This window comes from Neodiprion virginianus, chromosome 2 (assembly GCF_021901495.1).
Source record: "Neodiprion virginianus isolate iyNeoVirg1 chromosome 2, iyNeoVirg1.1, whole genome shotgun sequence".
NCBI classification, from domain to species: domain Eukaryota; kingdom Metazoa; phylum Arthropoda; class Insecta; order Hymenoptera; family Diprionidae; genus Neodiprion; species Neodiprion virginianus.
In genome coordinates, this window is record NC_060878.1 from 26,778,820 (window position 1) to 26,799,648 (window position 20,829).

Consider the following 20,829-nt stretch of genomic DNA (forward strand, 5'->3'; position numbering starts at 1 on the left):
ATTAAAATACATGCACTTCTTGATACTGGCAGTCAAGTGACATGTATATCCGAAGAATTTTTCAATCGATTAATGACAACAATAACTTCAGATATTCTCCCGGTTAGTGGAGTAATGGTAATCCCAGCTATTGGACGAAAAACTATAACTGTTAAAAAACAATTTTTCTTACAATTGCATTTGGCGAATCAAGTTGTAGAATATTCATGTCTTGTAATTCCACATTTATCTAATCGTATAATACTTGGTAATGATTGGTTATTGAAAAACGAAGTGATAATAAATTACAAAGATCGTATGTTGGAAGTCAACGGTGTTCATATCGGTATACCAACGGTGTAGTTTGATTTGGAACCTCAAAATAAATTGGTATCCTCTACAAATAACGAAGTAACTTTAATTCAAATAATAAATATGCAAAATGTTGAATTAGATTTAAGTGATGAAAATGATAAACTTGTTATTGGTGAAGAAAATTGTGAAGTTGATGTGTTGACTCGTAATGAACAACCACACTGCCATTTCGAAAATGAAATTGAATTGATAGTTGATGAAAATAATATTGTTAATGATAAAGATGTTGATACACAGCATCGCAATTGTGAAATGTATAAGAATAATTTACCTCGTGAAAATGATTTTGTTAAGTTAGTTGAAGCCATTGAAATAAACAGTAGTCATAAACAGCTAGAAGGAACAAATGAGGAAGAAAGATCTCAAAATTTAAAGAAAGATGAAAGATTTTTAATACATGGAGAGGATCATAATTTTTTCAAAGAGTCTTCAAACTTCGTGCATAGTCTAACGACACTCAGTAATGTACAGATCGAAACTGTTTCTGCACTTCTTAAAAAGTATCAAGTCTTGTTTTCCAATAAACCCGGATGTACTCAAGTATATCAACATGAAATCAAAGTAACTAAACCAAATCCAATTGTACGAAAAACTCGTCCAATTCCTTTAGCTTTGCGAGAGTTAGTAGACAAAGAGATAAAAATTATGTTAGAAATGGGAATAATTGAAAGATCCATTAGTCAACATTGCAATCCTTCAAGAATAGTAAAAAAATCAGAAAATCAAAGTCGGATATGTTTAGATGCAAGATTTTCAAATGAAGTTATCGAATCAGATAATGAGTCACCACTACTAATTTTTGAACTATTGCAAAAACATCATGGAGTACAATATACGACAACAATCGATCTTACTCATGGATACTGGCAAATCCCGTTAGCTAAAAAGTCAAGGCCATATACCGCATTTTTACACGGATCACAACTGTACCATTTCTGCAGAATCCCATTTTGACTCAAAACAGCAGGAAGTGGGTTTATAAGAGCTCTCAATTTAGCAGTTGGAAATGATTATTTTAAGTTTTGAACATGCTACATTGATGACTTATTGATCACTTTGCCAACTTTTGAAGAACACATGATACATTTAGACATGGTATTTAGGAAACTACTTCAACATAACTTCACTTTAAAATTCGGAAATACGATATTTTGCCAAAAATCGGTGAAATTATTGGGATTTATCTTGTCTTGTAATTTTTATCGTCGATTCAGGATTAAGCACTCGTATTACTTAAAACCCTTACGGATGTTATTAAAAAATAACGTACCTTTTAAGTGGACGAAAGAATTAGCCAAAGCATATCAAGACTTAAAGGAAAATTTCACGACAAGTGTAGTATTGCATCATATTGTACCAGGAAAACCTTTTCGGTTACAGACTGACGCAAGTGATGAAGGTATTTCAGGGATCTTGTATCAAACTGACGACGAAGGAAATCATCATTTAATAGCAGTTATTAGTAGATGTCTGACTAACCCAGAAATAAATTACACCACTACTGAGAAAGAATTACTAGCAATAATCTATGCCATATGTAAATTAAGAATGTATTTGATAGGAGCAACTTTGACAATAGTTACCGATCACAAAAGTTCGACCTTTTTGGAAAATACCACATTTCAAAATGGAAGATTGATACGTTGGAGCTTGTTACACCAAGAATATTCATTTGACGTGGAATATTGTAAAGGGAAAGATAATATAGTTGCTGATTTTTTCAGTAAAAATCCGGAAGGGAAATTTACAGATGATTCAGAACCTGAAAAACTTTTAATATCAACTTTAGAATCGTACTCTCATCTATTAAATGTGAATAGTGTAAATACCAATTATAAGCTTATTTATGACAAGACTTTGGATCGAACTTTAACTAGAGATTTCAAGAATATAAAGAAATTACAAAGAAAAGACACGTGGATATCTGAAAAACTAATTAAAATGTCCGAAAATTTGTCTGATCAACATTTTAAAATTCATAATGAAATATTATTTCAACATAAAGTCGAAAATAACCAATGGCGAATAGTAGTACCATGTTTTTTAATTACAAAACTAATCGAACATACCTACGCTAAATTAAGTCATCCCGGTCAGTACAAAACTTTACAATATTTGTAACAAAATTATTATTGGAAAGGCATGACGAAAGATATCAAGAGATACGTAAATGCATGCGATTTGTGTCAGAGAGTTAAAGTTTTATCGAAAACCATGGAATGAGAATATGAAATGATTCAATCTGATTGACCAGGAGAATCAGTAACTATCGATTATTATGGACCCTTACCGCAATCTGTAGGAGGTGTGCAGTATATTTTAGTTGTGCTAGATAATTTTTCGAAATATATCGATTTATATGCAGTGAAAAAAGCTACAACTCGTATAAGTTTGAAAAAAATCTTAGAATCATACGTACCAAAAATAGGAAAACTTGTACGAATTCTGTCAGACCACGGGACACAATTTACGGCAAATAGTTGGACAAAAACTTCAAATGACGCAGGAATAAAAACAGGTTTTTCAAGTATCAGACATCCTCAATCTAATCCAACGAAAAGAGTTATGAGGAAATTAGGAAGGCTCTTTGGAACTTTGTGTTTGGAACGGCATACCAAATGGACAACCCACATTTCAAAAATTCCGGATTCATTAAACATAACGACCAATTGGAGTACGGGATATACCCCTATAGAACTGTGTTTTGGTAAAAAACCTGTTAATGAAATTCGAAAGCTTATCTCTTTTCCAGACAATATTGAGGTGGATCATGGAACTAAAATTATGATGGCTGTGGAAAGATTGTTAAAGAACTTTCTTAATCGACGAAAGCAACAAAAAGTGAAAACAAAGATTATTCTTGATGTGAATGATCTAGTTCTATCAAAAGTACCACTACCCTCTAATGCAGCTGATGGAGTAACTCATAAGTTTTTTCACATATATCAGGGACCATATGAGATTACAAAAGTGATTGGAAAGAATGCGTTCGTGTTATGTAATCCAGGAAATTTAAATGATGTCAAAGGTACATATAATAGATTAAATTTACGCAAGGATCAAACTTCATAGTTTCCTGAATCAATTTGAAAAGCAATCTATATACATTTAAGTTTATTGATATTCAAAAAAAAAAGAAATATATACAATAATGTATTTAACTCGCATGAATCTCAATGAAATTGATTTCATCCTCTACTTTGGACTTGACATAGAACAATGACAAGCCGATTTTGTGAGTTAGATTTAATTTTTTATTAAGTGGACAAGATTGTAATAATCGGAATAACGAAAAACCAGAAGATTGTTAATTATTTTATACAAGTGGATGAATGTGTGTGGAAGAATGCGTGTGGCAAACTTTCCAGTGCTAATAATGCAAAAACGTGATGAAATTTGAGGTATGTGCAGAGAACGGTGGACATGATGCAGTTTTCGATAATTATGTAATAAATTTGAGTATGGATGATGGACAATGACAATAACTGATGTTTGTGATAATTATGAGAAACCTAACCATCACAAAAGGGTGGCAAATGTAATGATTCAAACATAACCGCTCACTGTACACGGAACGATCGGATTAGGTTAGACCCAGGGAGTGAGGCACCTGGTCGCAAATTTGAGAAGAAAATTAGGTGGCTTGGTCTACGTCTCTCCAGGAAGAAGAAGGTGCTGAGGTTTACCTCTCTGAAAAGAAATCGTAATCGATCAAAAATCGACCAATTAATAATAATAAAGTGAATCTAAACTACGAGGACATACCTATGAAATTAAAAATTCAACACTCCAAAAGCCAAGCCCAAATTCAAAAAGAGACGATACAGAACGAAGAAATATTGAAACTGCAATAAACAAATATAGTGCCTTGACGAAAGACGGTTATTGACAATTATTTATAATCTCAATTATATCCACGAGTTTCAACCATATACACTGTTTTAAACAACGTACACCTGGAATGAATGAATTGTGGAATGGATAAATGAATGAATTTTGAACCTGATGACAGCTAATGTGTGGATATATTTATAAATAGATTAAAATTTTTACTCCACTATTCATAGTTTATAAAAGATTTTTAATATTGATTTCGCATGATTTTTAATTTTCAAATAATCTTATACCGGGATTCCGCAACTTTCCGGGCAGATTAGGCACGAGTTTTACGCGCATCGGCGATCCTCTTCGTAAAGTTGACTCCCTATGTTATAATCGTATGCTTTAGGCTACGAGAATTATACTGAAATTTGCCATTTTTCGACAGACTTACTTTTCGACACGTTTCAGCTTTGTTCGATTCGAGAAATGAGATCGTGCTAATAGAAAAATTGACGGATTGTAACGAGAATTTGGTACCGAACTTTTTGTCCTTAAACAAGATTTTTCGTTTTATAAGCTTAAAAAGACGCGAATTCAAAAATTTTGTGTCAAAGTGGTTGGTTTCATCCGCTCAGCAAATAATCTCTAATATCACTCTGTACCGTGACGGAGTATTCAGAGTTATGAAATAATCCTGTCAGCATCCCAAGTTGCACTTAAGATCAACTCGAATACGGAATTTCGAGAGTAGCTTTCTTCTTACCATCAAGATATCGGATATCGCAATTTGACGTGTGCATTTACTTTGCAGTAAAATACGCCAGGTCTGATTCACATGGCAGGTAAATATTTCATCGGATATTATTGCTTTTCATGAGCGGAACAACGCCTTGATTGTTTTTGTGTACAATAATCGAAATCATTCGCAGTTTCGAAGGAGAAAATTCTACCGGAATTTGGGACGATTATTGTTGGAAGTTCTCACGTATCGACAATCAGAAAATTTAATTTCTGCAAGTCTTACGAGGTTTGAAAATTCTCTCAAATCGTTTTGTTCTTACTCACGCAGCGGAACAGCATGACTTACATATTTCTATAATCGACATCAACAGGATTCGGAATACTCTGTTCGCTCTGATCGGAGTATCCTTCAGTTATTCCGTGACAACATTTCGATATCCGTTTCTAAACTGAATAATCCAATTTTGCAAAACATTTATTCGGACACACTTCAATAATTGCGCCTCGTTGAAACGTTGTACATTCGCTCCACCGTCAGAACTCGCAATTTTATACTCGTTTAATCTAAGCGGATATTTCATTATCAATATCTCTGCTGAACACGCCACTAATTATACTTTCATATGAATACCGCCTGAATCGAAAGAGGTTTTTTTCCTACTGATAGTGTCGGGGACTTACATTTGATGGCCTTACCAGTGCCTGATAAGGATGCGGAATTTCGTCAGCACGCATCCTTCGGAACTGGATGCGAAACGCCCATTCATCGTCGTTTATAGAAAAAAAACACGTTTATCATGTCACGCGCTTTTGATTGGAATGTTGGAAAAATTAGTAACCGTTAATGTCGCAGCAAAACGTGATGTCACATTTGTCATACGACATATTGTCAAATTTTCAGCTGTTAGATTCCTAAAATCGCCAAATACACTTCTCAAGCATCAACTGTGCGACGAATACTTTTTTTGCCATTATCATTCATCGTGATTTGAAACAATGTAAAAAAAAGTTGAGAATCAATTGACCGCGATATTCCACGTAACTTGGAATGCTAATCTTTTGACAGAATATTTCTTTTGACCGAAGCAACCACTTCATGATCTGCCACGGTGTAAAATCGCAAATTATTTGTGTCTGAAACATCCTAATGCAAATGTGTAGAACAGAGTCGAAAATTTTTACAAAACATGAAAATATTCGTTACACGTGAATGAATACGTGTCTAATTTGAATACATGCGATACTTCGTGACCCACTAAAGCGCGTTTTGATCGACCAGATGTTACTCAATAGTCACTCAACTGCTGCAGGAAAAAATTGTCACGAAAAATAATCTCGCGTCTCCGTCAAGTGTCAGGCGAGAAACGCGTGATGTAATGATTCATGCAAAGGTATATAAAGAGCTTTGCAAAAATGATGCGCTACCATTTTTGTGCGATACGCGGGCAAGCATAGAACACCAGTACCAACGGCATACACCGTATCGGTTTTACCCTTGTGATCGAAGATGGCGCCGATGATCGCTTATACGCTGCCCGCGATGCAGCTCGTGTGTAACTTAGTCATCCCGCAAGCTCCCGACCTAACGCGTAATAATTCAGATGCGAAAACTCAAAACGCACCTGTTGTAAACGACTCACTGATTCTGGAGCTTGACGCAATTACAATTTCGATTCCACCTGTGACTGCATCATTGCCGAAGATCGAAGCGAAGACTCTTCCGGACGGCTATAAAAGCTTTCCCGAAATTGGAGCAGCCTTCAAGTATCATGATGAAATTACGACGTTTGCAGCGGCTAACAAAACGTGCATCGAGGAGGGTGGAAGCTTGGCGGTGATTGATTCTTGGACCAAGTTCGACATTATTTTTGAACTCCTACCGTTGGACTTACAAGCTTATCACGTAGGCATCACTCGCAAGTCCGGAAGCAAGGATTGGGTTGACGTCAGGACAGGTAAGCTTAGACTTTCAACGGCCGTTGATTCTTTGAAACGAGGAAAGACTGATGAAATGTAATTTAGGATCGCCGCTGTCAGCCATACCTTGGGGACAAAATGAACCCGACGAAAAATACGACTGTGCATACATTACGAAAGCAACCAATGGACTGTGGACTTTAGGCTGTTCGGGGTGGCCGTTTGTGTGCGAGATTCAAGTTCCTCAGAGCGACGAGTGAGGAGTCCGTAAATCGGCTGTCGTGACCACTAATCGGATTCGGGCAAAACCGAGGGGTTCATCACTGACATTGTAATCTGGTGTGCACAGGCTGCTGAAATCCTATACATCCTTTGCAATCTTTGTCATCTCTGTAATTTTTAGTTCCGGTTACTGCTCAGTCCTCAACTATTTTCATTTTCAACCACAATCGAAAAATATAGTTCCAGGTAGAAAATGAAAATTAGTTTTCTAGCTGTTACCGGAAAGTCTAGTATCCGTTACTATTCTTTCTCATTACGATCGCTGTTAAAGCCTTGTTTAACTAAAAATGTGGAGTAAACCGAACAAACTGATTTTGCGTTGCAATAACCAAAAAAGGATCGACCATAGCGCAAAATGGTTGCGCGTACCTCATTTTTCATAATTCCAACAATATTCAAACAGTTTTTCAACGATACCTGTTTTACTGAATTTTTCTAGTTATTATATCAAATGAAATTTTTCTCAGTGTAATTCTTGCAATTTTTGATGTTTTTTGTACCTACTCCTTGAAATCTCGGTGAACGTTTTTGATCTTTTGTAACATTGCTGTGATCTTTGCAATATTTCTGTAATTCCTGCAATAATTCCAGTCGTTTCGTAATCAATTTTCGTTTTTTGTAACTGTAATCAGTGTACGCGGGCAAGGCTGGTCATATACTACTAACCATAAAATATTTCTCTACTGTTATTGTCAAATAAAAATTGGTATCTGAACCGAAAAGTTTCCTCGAGAATTAAGCTGTAACACGTTATTGGAATACGTACCAATTCCACTACGATTCACTTTCCACGGTAAAATGGCAAGTATGATATTTTCTCATTGTACCGAAGTTCATCAGAATTGATATTCAGGTTCGATCACCAGACTCGATTGATCTCTACGATGTACCGACACTTCAGACAAGTCAAAATTCAAATTATTATTAGCCCCTCAGTTTTGTCGCTGAGTGACCGTGAAAATGGGTTCACGGACCAAATATCGGTCATTTTGGCTAACTTGATGTGACAATAGCCGATCAGTGACTATCTCGGGATGATCATTTTTCACGTGCTAAAGTTTTTTCGAAATGCGTAGTGGGTATGAATTCTTGATTTTTTGTTTATGGAATTTTTTTAAATAATTCACTTCGGAAGAAAAGAAGTTGCTAGAATTACGAAAAATTCACGATAGAATCTTTCTTTAATTTCGTCTCCACGTATAATACACAATTACGTGAATGTTTTGTTGCAGTAAGCGAAAATATTCAAGCAATAAGATCATGGATAGAGTTATTGTTAATGAAATGGATCTTCGGAGTAAGAATTCAAGGGAAGAAAAGTTCCGTGTGGTTGCTCTTCTCAGGATAGGTAATCTTCCCTGCGCAAATGAGGAAAACGCATTCTTCGATCAATAGAGTTCATCGAATTTCTCACTAGTTCGAACATCTGTCGGCTACAATGGGATTTTTCCTAAATATACCAACATTTTGATCTCAGCATCATTCTACATTCGTTTCTACAATCGTTTCGCTTCAAAACACTATCCGTTCGTTGAACAGATAGCATTCGCAGAGTCTGGCACGTGTATAATTCGACCGAATTTTTCGAAACGAATGTGTGATTATGTGTGATTATAGTCTCTTATCACCGGGGAATATTTCTATCTTCGTAATAATGTTTTGTTCGAGTCCGGCAGTTCTTAGAATTACCGACAGATGAACCCCCGAATAAGAAGTCTTCTCGTTTTTTACATTTTGTGATCATAAATTTCATCTGAGAATTATAAAATTTTCACGATACAAATCAGTGCCAAAATTATGAGGATCGAAAAGTGATCTTGCGCTTCGTTTCATCTCCAATGAAAAATTCAGTAAAATGCCGAACTGTTTGTCTTTCATTTTTACTTTCAGACTACGGAAAAGTTACATTAGAAACTTTTCTTTGCAAGTCTAGAACTCTCTTCATTTTTTTGCTAATATCGAGAAATATTAGATTTACGAAACTTTCACAATAGATCATATTTTTTATAGCAATAAGTTTCCTTTAAAATAACCACAGCAATTTTTGTTCACGATATGTAGTTTTAAAATAATAAACAGTTTCCATAAAAAAAAGAATTAAAATGGATACGTTTTTTTGTTTTTTTTTTTGTATGTATGTTGATTACTTTTGGGGGGGAGAGCGCGAAAAAATTCAGACATGATCAAAATAATTAACCACTTTAGTGCACGCGATACAATCCAGTAATTTTGCCATATTGTCTTCAGACGTCATCTGAACACAGAAATTTCAGAGTTTAAAATCAAGAGTATCTTTACTCGGCTGCTCAAGCTTGGAAGCGAATTCTTAAATATTCAGAACGACGACCAAAAAATGAATAAGTAAATAAATAAAATGAAAACAGCCGGACCAGCAAATTCTAAAGTGTTGGAACCAACAAGACTTTCACTGCGATAGTAAAATTTTTGCAATACAGTCAAGTGGGCTTCCAATGTAGCAGACCTGTTAAATTTACCTACCATCTGTATACTCAAGCCAAAATTTGCTGCTTCAGCGCGTTATTTTATTTCGCATTTGTCACGAATAAACTTCATATCTCGATCGAATGTAAAAAATATATTCCTCTCAAACCACTCTATCGCGTTTTATCGAGTCAACACTTCTCAGTATTCGGGCACGTCATTCTTGTTCTTTGTAGATAAATGATTTCCTCTCCCTTCCAGCGCTTTGAATGAGACGTATATGAGAGATAAAATGACTGGCTCGAAGCCACGTAAAGTGCGTCGAAACATCGTGACCTGCCATTGTTGTGCGGCTAGTCACGAAGCACCGTCGACCACATCACATTCTTACCGATAGTGAATTAGCTACCGTATTAATCGAAAATGGCACCGATGATCGCCTACATAATGCTGCCCGCAATGCAGCTCGTGTGTAATGTAGTAATTCCGGATATCGATTCGAGAGTCGCGCTGGGTGTGTTGAAAAATGGAAACGTATCCATCGTCGACTGTTCTCCGATCGTGCAGCATGACGCCGATCCGAATCCAAATCCAAACGAGTCTGTATTACCGCCGTACATCGAAATGCCGATGACGACTCTCCCGGATGGCTACGAAAGCTTCCCCGAAGTCGGAGCAGCTTTCAAGTATCACAGCGATGAAGCTGTGACGTGGCAAGCGGCCACAAAGAAGTGCATCGAGGAGGGTGGAAGCTTGGCTGCGATTGATTCCTGGCACAAGTTCGATATCCTGAAGCTACTCGTAACGCCCCCAAGTCACATCCACGTGGGATTCACTCGCATGTACGAAAGCAAGGATTGGGTCGACGTCAGGACAGGTGAGCTCGGACTTTTAACGGCCTTTGCCTTTTTTTTTTCAAACACGGACAGTCCGATAATACGCGATATTTTCGACCCTTCGTGACTCAGGATCACCCTCGCCAACCGTACCATGGGCGATAGACGAACCTTGGGGCGATTACTACTGCGTCAGAATGCATCCAACGACGCTCGGATTGTTGAGCGACACTTGTTCAGCTCGACGGCATTACGTTTGCGAGATTGAAATTCCTCGGGGTAACAACTGAAGAGGTCGTCGGGGTTGTGAACGAGACAACCGCCGATCACGTTTTACCAAGACTCCGAGTGTAACGCCACGGTATGTTTTAACTATGAGCATTCAATAAAAATCCACATTTGAATCGCGAAAGCTTTCAAGTCAGTTAACCGATTCCCGATCACCCGAGTAGCGATGCTGTTCAAAAACCATTTCAAATTTCTGTTTTCACCGAATTTCATCACGACGGTGTATTTCAGGATCGACTTAATCAACTTGAAATCTGTCCGAGACATTCATGATATACGACGGTTTGGTTACGGTCAGAGTAACGTAAAATCCACCATCAAATCCTTCATATGATTTTCTACACATATTTTACTGACTTTTATAAACGTCTTATTGTTGTAGTCGAAATTATTCAAGTAATCTTACAGAGGTTTTGTTCGAATGTCGATCTTCGGAGTAACGGAAATGGTGATTTTTCACGACATTCCGTATATAACGAGTTGTGGTCGACACGATCACGTAACGTAAATTTAAATATTCGAACCAATTAGACAGGCCCGCGGAATATAACGTTAAATTTCTGCGTAAGACAACAATGCTTTTCTTTAGGTATTTAGGTATGTTGAATTAAAATGTAGGGGAGGTTTTTTCTTTACAGCGCGTCGAGATTTCTTTTTAAGCAAGATATGCATATTTCCAGATTTCCGAACAACTTTTATGAAAAATCAAAGTATAATGAATTTATAACCGAATGTTTGGTTGTCAAATGAATAGCATTAGTTTTAAAAAAAGACTTGAGGTGGAAAGCCACTGTGACGTATGAAAAAATAACAGATTTTGGAGAATTTTTTTCACGGGGATAACTTATTAACAAACGGATCTGATCCTTGGTATTTCATTCAGTCTATATTAAATTTGTTTTATATAAATTTTCATCAAAAAATATGCAAAATCAACCAAGATATAGGCTTTGATTTAATAAACTAATAAAAAAATGTCCCCTCCATCGTGGTATTGATATCTGGACAAAGAATTATCTGAAAATATGAAACAAAATTTTATCAACATCTGCGCAAGTGTAGCAATCGTTGTTGGTGGCTGTTTTCAGCTTTTTTTTTACATTCGATCACGGCTTGAAAAAAAAGGGTTATGACAAAAAAATGTTAATCTCTCGCTACTTTATGAATAATAATTAAAAAATAAAAAGAAAAACGGAACCGTACGACGATAGCTACATTTGCGTGGATGTTGATAAAATTTTGTTGTTTATTCTCAGATAACCTTTCGCCGAGAAATCGATGCCACGATGGAGGGGAAATTTTTCGTTGATCAAAGTTCATATATTTGCTAATTATAAATATTATTCAATAATAATTTGTATAAAACGAGTTTGATATACAATTAATAAAATACCAGCAATCCAGTTCCCTTATTAATTGATTATCCCTGTGAAAATTCTTCAAAATCGGTTATTTCTTCGTCTGTCACGGAACTACCGTCTGTTTTTACCAAAAAAAATCCACAGAAACAACTTAAGACAATCGATACACGTATCTCTGAATATTCGTGAAATTACCGTAAAAAATTAGTAAAGGTAGATGAATATTTAAATATCAAAAATATCAACGCTACCTTTACGCATAATCAACACAGAATTGGAAGTTGAGTCGAGTAGTGCTAAGAAAACAGAAGGAAAATATTTTTGTCCTAAAATTTACGTGATAAATAGATATTTGAATGTTTTTTTCATAGAATATCTACCAAAATTATGACTCGTTTTCGTCAGGGAACAACCATCGCAGGCCTGTGTTATTAACGAACCGTTGCATTGTTGTCACAGCTGTGATAAATACAATCTCTGATTTTACCCTGGTGTGAACGTTTTTGAGAAACTTAGGCAGCTCCCATTTAGTTTTCACCGAAGACGTCTGATTCGCGCAACATTCTTCCGTAAGTCGAGAATTATCTGCTATTACGACCGACTTCAAACTTCACCCTCCCCTACTTCAATACGCTTCGAATGTGCGAGACATAATTATCGTTCATCATTAAGAGGATAAGATCAAATTTCTTTAGCAAACTCGTTCTGGGTTCGCCCAATCCCGTCTTACTACTTTCTCTCACGCTCCTGAGGCCAGATATCAGGCCGCAAGGCTACATGAATAGCGTTGAAAGCTGATGAAATTGCATCAGTGAGTCTGGAAAGCTACAGTTGGAAGCAAAGATGGCACCTCTGATCTCTTATACGCTGCCTGCGATACAGCTCGTGTGGATTCTTGTCGTCCCGGGAGCTTTAGCCGCGAGTATCGCCAATTTGGATTCAAATCTTGCGGTGCAGTCGGAAAATCCGAACTTGTCCAACGCGGAAAACTTGGCTGTCTCGGGGCTAAACGTAACTCCGACTTCAAATCCAGCTGTGACTGAATCGTCGCCGAAGGTCGGAACCGAGACTCTACCGGTCGGTTATACGAGCTTTCCTCAAATCGGAGCAGCTTTCAAGTATCATCGTGACGAAAAGGTGACGTGGCGAAATGCTGCACAGAAATGCGTCGACGAGGGCGGAAACTTGGTGGTGACTGATTCCTGGCGCAAGTTCGACGTCGTTCGGTCACTCTTATCACCCGGCGATAAGATCCACGTAGGAATTCGCGAGGACGTATCCGGGAATTGGGTGGACGTCAGGACAGGTAAGTTAACGACGAAACTTTCAATGGCCTCTGATAATTTTTAAACACAGAGTCGGATAATGTGTGATGTCTTCGACCATTGGTTATTTAGGATCACCCGTGCCGACAGTACCTTGGCAATCGGTTCAACCTGCCGGTCGAGGCTACTACTGTGCCGCAATGTTCAAAAATGTTCGAGGACTGGACAACCATTGGTGCGAAGGAATCGAATATTTCGTATGCGAGATTGGGATTTAAGGGAAAAATTGCTGAGCGTGTAGACTCGCGAATATAACCATTAATTAGCTGATAACGGAATCTTAGATGCGTGCTACTGCGATATATTTTGTCATTTCACTGGTCGAATAAAAGTTGGTGTTACAGTCGGAAAGGATTTTAACAACAAGTCGATCGATTTACTTTCCATCATTTTAATCAGAAATTCCGTCATCTCGGAAAATCTTCCGAGACTACGGTTTCCAGTTACAGAATTTTCAAGAAATTTTTCGACGGGATAACAAACGTGCGCATTTCGATTATATGTTGCACGTTGTTCCGAAGAGTACTTGCAAATGTCGAAACGCCCGGTGAAATTTGGCTCTTCTAAAAGATACTACGGCAAATTATAGAACAAATCCTAAGTGTCTGGGATATGCGACGAACACCCCATATTACAAACACATTTCATCAACGATTCGGTATTTCTATAGAAATCTCAGTTAAAAAATTTGCGAACTCTGTTCTGTTCTGTTCTGAAAATTTCCTGTGACAATCTACCGAATTCAGGATCTCACTTCAAAATGCTTCAAACCCTAAAAAAAAAAAAAAGTGATCCGACAGTCGAACAAATTTAGATACTAAAGTCTGACGTAATAACGATTCGCGTGCGATTAAAAAGCTTGAAACTTTCTAAACTTGTCGAAAACCTTTCCAAAATCTCATAGAATTCTCATAAATTCCACGTGGAATTTTATTCGTCCGTTTTCGCTCAAGGGCAAACACAAATCTATCCCGTTCTGTTTGCTTCCTCTATTCGTTCTTCATCGGCAATTCCGCCAATTGCAGGTGAACGATCAGCCGCAGCAGAATTCAGATCAGAGAATAATCATGTAAATAATTTTAAGACATCAAGATTCCTCAAATTTCAGAACTCCTGTAATCAGTGCTTACCGCTTGTGCAAAACTCATCGATTGGACTTTTCTATCGAATATTAGCTGTCGAATTCTCAACATTTCCAGCTATCGTGGGTAAACAAATCTGGCCCAGCTTGCGTTTTGTTCGGAAAAAGTTCGATCAAGTGTTTTCCAAGCTGTTGCCCAAACTCTGTGGATACCGGATTGAATATCGAAAAAAATCAGATTCTTCTTATACACAAAACAGACATTTCGTCATTTTTCCGACGAAAGAAATTAGCAAAAATTTCGAGGTATGAATACTCATCCGCAAAAACGACTTGACGTGTCTTTTGTCGACGGCAAAGCCTGGAGAGTTGTAAGATCGTCAATCATATCTGAGTAAGTACGCCTGTTAAATCTTTACACGCGACGATTTTGAATCAATAATGCTGTAACAATGCTGAATCGCCGTTACACGTTACAAGCTTCGCCTATTCAAAGTGACGGTATCCTTGACCAAGCAATAAAAAGTCATTCGTCCCCAATTCTCCCATCCCTCGATCTCCGTAACTTTCGATGGCGTAAGGTACACGGTATGGGATTTGTATATGAAAGCTGCGAGAAAAATCGCGAATACCGCAACTAATTCTGGAAGTTTTGCGGGCTGCACTTACCGGGTGTAATTATTCCGGCTGATATCCTGCAGGCTCACTTTCACTCTCTCAGTCCCTTTGAGAGTTTGTCCCGAGCTAGGAGCGCGGTTTATTTGGAGTCAAGAGGCAGGCGACGAGACGCGGATTCTTTCCCTTTCATCTTGGAAATTGGCAGCTAAATATTAACCCCGTAATTTTGGTCGCCCGGACATTGGACTCGCCTGTTTCACTGAGAGAAATTTCTATTTTCATGCTTTACCACAATCGAAAAATATAGTTCTAGGTACGAAATGAAAATTAGTTTTCTAGCTGTTACCGGAAAGTCTGGTATCCGTTACTATTCTTTGTCACTATTGTCACTGTTGCTATATTTTTTCTTGTGACTGTTGCGAAAATTTGATGCTTGTGCAACGATAAATTGACGGTAAAGCCTTGTTCAACTAAAAAAGTAGAGAAAACCTCAGAAACTGATTTTGCGTTGCAATAACCAAAAAAGGATCGACTATAGCGCAAAATGGTTAGGCGTTCCTCGTTTCTCGCAATTCCAACAATATTTAAAGAGATTTTTCAACGATACATGTTTTACTAAATTTTTCTAGTCACCGTAACAAACGAAATTTTCCTCATTGTAGATGCCTCATTCGCGCGTTCAGATTTCTTGTATACCTGCAGTTAATGAGGCACTCCGCAAGCGTGATACACTCACGGAGTGCGGTGCGAGCTACGTTTGTTCGATTAATCATGTGCAAACAATACGTCAAGCTCTGTTTGCCAGCCTGGGTAGCTTTACACGATTCTTGGCAGGACGTCAAGCTCGCTTTGGCTCTCCGAACTCTCGACTCCAGCATGCTTGCCGGCATGGGGCTTTGATCGAAATCGATTCGTTTCATCGAGTTCCAATCGTCTCACGCAAAATCAGTATTGATAATTCGGCGAAACGTTGGGTAAATGTGAAAGTTCACAGCGATTGGTGTTATTCAGTCTTTGATAGTGACTTTAATGGATTTCGAGTCACGCTACTAACTGTATATTCATAAATATTAGGGTGTTTGAGAGAAAAATAATTTGCAATCTCCCACCATGGCACTGTTTAAGAAGTTTGTTTAAGTTTGAAGAGAGGTTGTGGCAAAACATGAGCGTTACAAGTCGCGTGGAAAATCACGATCCGTTGATTTTTTACTTTTATACATCATCTGAAATTGATCAAGAATAGTGGATAAATTTTTGTTTGTATTGCTTTCATCGATCATAATATCAATTTACGTCACTAAGAAATTATTCTCAGCGCACTAAAGAATAACTTGGTCTTAAAACATGATCACGTTACGAATGGATCCGGGTTTCTTAAAGTTCTCAAAGTCGACTCACTCCGACCCTTTTTTATCGCAAATAGAGAATCTCGTCACTGCGGATCGAAGGATGTCAGGATCGCCGTTTCTGACGCTCGTTTCCTGCCAAAATATCCGATTCCAGCCCGGAAATCACCGGCAAACGACCCGGACGCCTTGGACGAAACAATCGGAGACAAATTTCTTATCCCTCTGCAGGATTGCTCAACGTGCTTTGTAAACGAAGCCTGAAGCTCCCGCTCAGCTCAAGATCAACTTCATTCATCTCGATTCATCTCACGTAAATCGTTGCGCTTCTCACACCTTTGCGGAAAATTGTACATTTCCTTAGGTGTTACGAGAGCTGGGTTGAGTTCCGTATCCGGTTTGCGATTCAAATTGGATGATCAGGTTTGTTTGTCGTTGTTTTATACCGTGTACTCAGGTTCAGTTTGAAAAAAAAAGTTTTTCTCTTCTCTACGCGCTCGATATTTTTCTGGATCAAAACATTTGAAAGGCGGTAGTTTTGGACAATTCAAACAAGCAGTTCCTTACAGTCTGAATGAATATACTTTCCAACGGATTTTTGCTGATTTTAGAACCGTCTTCGGAATACCCGAAAAGCTTGTCAAAATTTCTTGGTATTTTGGTATTGCGGTTCAGTTCAGTCTACATTCTCGACAGCAGTTTCAAAACGTTAAGCTTCACTTTTCCGGAGGTAAAAATTTGTGGTCAAGTATTATTTCATAGCTTGGTAGTTTTCGATTCTCAATTTTTCAATTCTGTAGTTTTCAATAGTTATTTCAGCTTCTGTTTCCTCAATTGGTGTTTAGTTCCGAGTACCGAAGTCTTAGATTTTAGTTTTCACAACTTTGATCTATATCCAGACTCTCAATCTTGCGTTATTTCGAGTTAACAGTTCGCGTAGCTTGCGGCAACGATGGTTTTGTAGATTTTGAATACGAATTGTCAACACCAGCATCCAGTTTTCATTCCGAGTTATCGCTTCCAATTTTAGGCTGCACATTTCTCTTATTTACTCCTTAAATCACATTTTGATACCAATACGTTTTTGCTCTCAATAAATGTAGTTCGCCATAACTCATTGTCAGAGTCAGTCCTTTGTAGTTTTCTCCCGCATTTTCTACCACAACCACATTCCAAATAAGTGACAAGCTTCGGTTGTATCAGTTTTTTTTATAACGCCATCGCATTAATTCTGCAAGGCTTTTTAGAATTTTTATTCATGTTTGGCTTTTCGATAATTTTCATTTGTGACAAGTTTTTCTTATATCGTAAATGTCTGTCGGCACTTTCCCAATTTCCCTTGTCACCTGGTAATTTCGACTACTCAATTACACAACTCAATCGTCACTTTTGATTCGTTACATCAGTTACACAGACGTTCGCAATCCTGCAATTCTCGAACTTCTCTTTCCACCAGATAATCACGCGACGCTAAATCATCCCACCGAAAAGCTTTGACTCGGAAATTTTCTCACGAAAAGCTTTACGATACGTACACCGTGCATGTAAATTTCGTGTCAAATATCCTGCTCTCCTTGTCAGGACTCTGACAATGGCACTCGTTGACCTCGCAATTTCATTTTGCTTCGTTTGCATCCGGCGCATCCTGCAGGATGTTGAAGCTTTGACATTCTGAAAGGAACCGAGAGACACGGCATCTGCGTCCCGAGACAGGGGTGGGTGGGTTTCACCGCCACTACGAACCACGACAGTAAAATCTAGGTTTATGATTTAGGTAGACGCGTTACTAAATATTCAAGAGACTAGCCGGTGCCGCTTTGTTTCGCAATACAATAAACCGACAGTGCCTTCATTATTAAGACCCCGTTTTGAATTATTAAGGCGGGACGATATACGCGCTATCCTTTGTGTTATATTCGCCCCACGTTATACTTACTTGGTAAATTGTCGCGTTTCCAGTTGTTTTCTCACTGATCTTCTGCTCTCGTGGATAATAAGTCCCGCATAATTCATCTCATACGGTATCGAACAGCTAGGCGAGACTCGGAATGAAACAGTTTCGTCTGTCTGTTTTTTTTTTTTTTTCTCATTAATTACCGAACCCTGGGTAACTGACAACTTCTGAAAATCCCTAACTTATGCTGTTCAAATGCATCATGTTTCAGAGAAATTTTGAGAAATCTATGAATCATCGATCTGCAGTATTTGGATAGATTTCAACGTAACACTTTGCCATGTAATATTCCATTATTATTATCTAACACGATATTGAGCGAGAATGAGTGACGTGGAACAAAGTAAGACTGTCCGTGGATACACTGAGAGAAATTTTTAGTCCCGGTTACCGCTCAGTCCTTAGCTATTTTCATTCTTTACTACAATCGAAAAATATAGTTTTAGGTAGAAAATGAAAATTAGTTTTCTAGCTGTTACCGGAAAGTCTGGTATCCGTTACTATTCCTTCTCATTACGATCGCTGTCGCTACATTTTCTTGCAACTGTTGCGAAAATTTAATGCCTGTGCAACAATAAATTGACGCAAAAGCCTTGTTTAACCAAAAAAGTAGAGTAAACCTGACAAAGTGATTTCGCGTTACAATTACCAAAAAAGGATCAACAATAGCGGAAAATGGTTACGCGTACCTCGTTTTTCGTAATTCCAACAATATTCAAACAGGTTTTTTAACGATCCCTGTTTTACTGAATTCTTCTAGTTACTGTAACAAATGAAATTTTTCTCAGTGTACCATTACCACAGAAACATACACGTGGACGAGTATGAAGTTGGGAAAAAACGCTACTTCGCACCTTCAGGAATGTATGAAATTTAGAAAACTACGACAAGCAAAACAACCTCTTATTTTGAAAAGCCAATACTTTGAAAGTAATTCTAAAATTGCGCATTCATGATTTGTTCACCTGACGATTCGTCGCGTTAACGTTAGTAACTTCGGCGTCGTACGCGTGGTGAGTTTAAGGACGGTAAACATCCGCCAGTTCTCGCTGAATTTTTAACAGTCGTCTGAATATTCCATACGAAGCTCCGTCTACAGCCCCTTCCAGGAAAGTTCATCTTCTCGGTCCCGTTCATAGATGATTCACAAATTTCGCTCGCGAATGCCGACGATTATCTATCTTTCGGAGTGTGTGTTCAACCTATAACTACTGAGAAAAGTTTCATTTGTCACAGTAACTAGAAAAATTCAGTAAAGCAGGTATCGTTAACAAAAACTGTTTGAATATTGTTGGGATTACGAAAAACGAGGTACGCGTAACCATTTTGCGCTATTGTCGATACTTTTTTGGTAATTGCAACGCAAAATCAGTTTCTGAGGTTTACTCTACTTTTTTAGTTAAACAAGGCTTTAACGTCAATTTATTGTTGCACAAGCATCAAATTTTCGCAACAGTTGCAAGAAAATCTAGTAACAGTGATCTTAATGAGAAAGAATAGTAACGGATACTAGACTTTCCGGTAACAGCTAGAAAACCAATTTTCATTTTTTACCTGGAACAAAATTTTTCGATTGTGGTAAAAAATGAAAATCGTTAAGGACTGAGCCGTAACCGGAACTAAAAATTTCTCTTGGCGCGAGCATTTTTGCTGCCTTTCATCCCCCTTTCTTCCGCTTTTTATTTTTCTTTTCCTTCCTTCAGTCTTTCGCTTTTATTCCCTCAGCTTCGCCACCCGGAAAAGCTCACCGAGTGGATTGAGTTAGCCAAGTTAAACAACCGAACGCACTGCCGAAGCATAGGGTTATAGGAAATCGAGGGTCTGCAATAATTAAAGGACAAATAGCTTTTATCGATTCGTTGTTTTTCGTTTTTTCTATTCTGATATTCCATTCCCGAGAACGTAGTGCCAGCATCAAAAAAAAAGAAACGCCTAATTTTCAACTCGGTAAACATGTTTTATCACTTACAGGTTATCTTTTGTTTTCTTTGAGAAACTAAAAAACATTGTTTGGCCACAAAATGGTGGCTAAAGAAAATTTTGAAAAACTCGCCTAGTTTTGCATCAATGTTTAAAGAAGTTGATGCATAATTGGTTTATATCAGTTTACGGCTTCTTTAATTTTTCAGAATCTCAATCCATTTATGGGAATAAGTCAAGATATTTACAAATAAATAATGCTAGTCGTATTATTGATAGAAAGTTTAGCTGTCGGACTAAAAGATTAAATAACCGTGTGAAAGAGTCGATCTATTCTGTAACAAAAAGTCTAGAATCTTCGTTACTTACTTCCGATTCAACATTTGGCGAATTTCCAACTGTTGCAAAGTAAAATTATTATAAAAAAATAAGAAAATAAAAATCGTCAGTTCACCTACGAGAGACGTACGAGTTTGAAATTAGCAGAATAAAACGCAACGCTTTTCAGGATTTGCGAAGGACTACAAACAGCGTTTTTTCAA

General features: G+C 37.6%; 4 protein-coding genes across 4 annotated transcripts in view; 3 read left to right on the forward strand and 1 right to left on the reverse strand.

The window, feature by feature from the left end:
* LOC124299133 (PH domain leucine-rich repeat-containing protein phosphatase 2) overlaps positions 1-20,829 on the reverse strand; it is a 116,617-nt gene that overhangs the window by 45,523 nt on the left and 50,265 nt on the right. The window lies entirely within an intron of this gene.
* Positions 6,359-7,316, forward strand: LOC124299147 (uncharacterized). The gene is made up of 2 exons (XM_046752138.1): positions 6,359-6,872; positions 6,940-7,316. Exons 1-2 carry the CDS (start codon positions 6,425-6,427, stop codon positions 7,092-7,094), a joined length of 603 nt encoding a protein of 200 aa, XP_046608094.1. The 5' UTR covers positions 6,359-6,424; the 3' UTR covers positions 7,095-7,316.
* LOC124299144 (uncharacterized) lies at positions 9,882-10,797 on the forward strand. Its single transcript, XM_046752135.1, has 2 exons — positions 9,882-10,435; positions 10,527-10,797. The coding sequence occupies exons 1-2, from the start codon at positions 9,982-9,984 to the stop codon at positions 10,682-10,684; spliced, it is 612 nt and encodes a 203-aa protein (XP_046608091.1). The 5' UTR covers positions 9,882-9,981; the 3' UTR covers positions 10,685-10,797.
* On the forward strand, positions 12,787-13,734 carry LOC124299146 (macrophage mannose receptor 1-like). Its single transcript, XM_046752137.1, has 2 exons — positions 12,787-13,349; positions 13,441-13,734. The coding sequence occupies exons 1-2, from the start codon at positions 12,887-12,889 to the stop codon at positions 13,584-13,586; spliced, it is 609 nt and encodes a 202-aa protein (XP_046608093.1). The 5' UTR covers positions 12,787-12,886; the 3' UTR covers positions 13,587-13,734.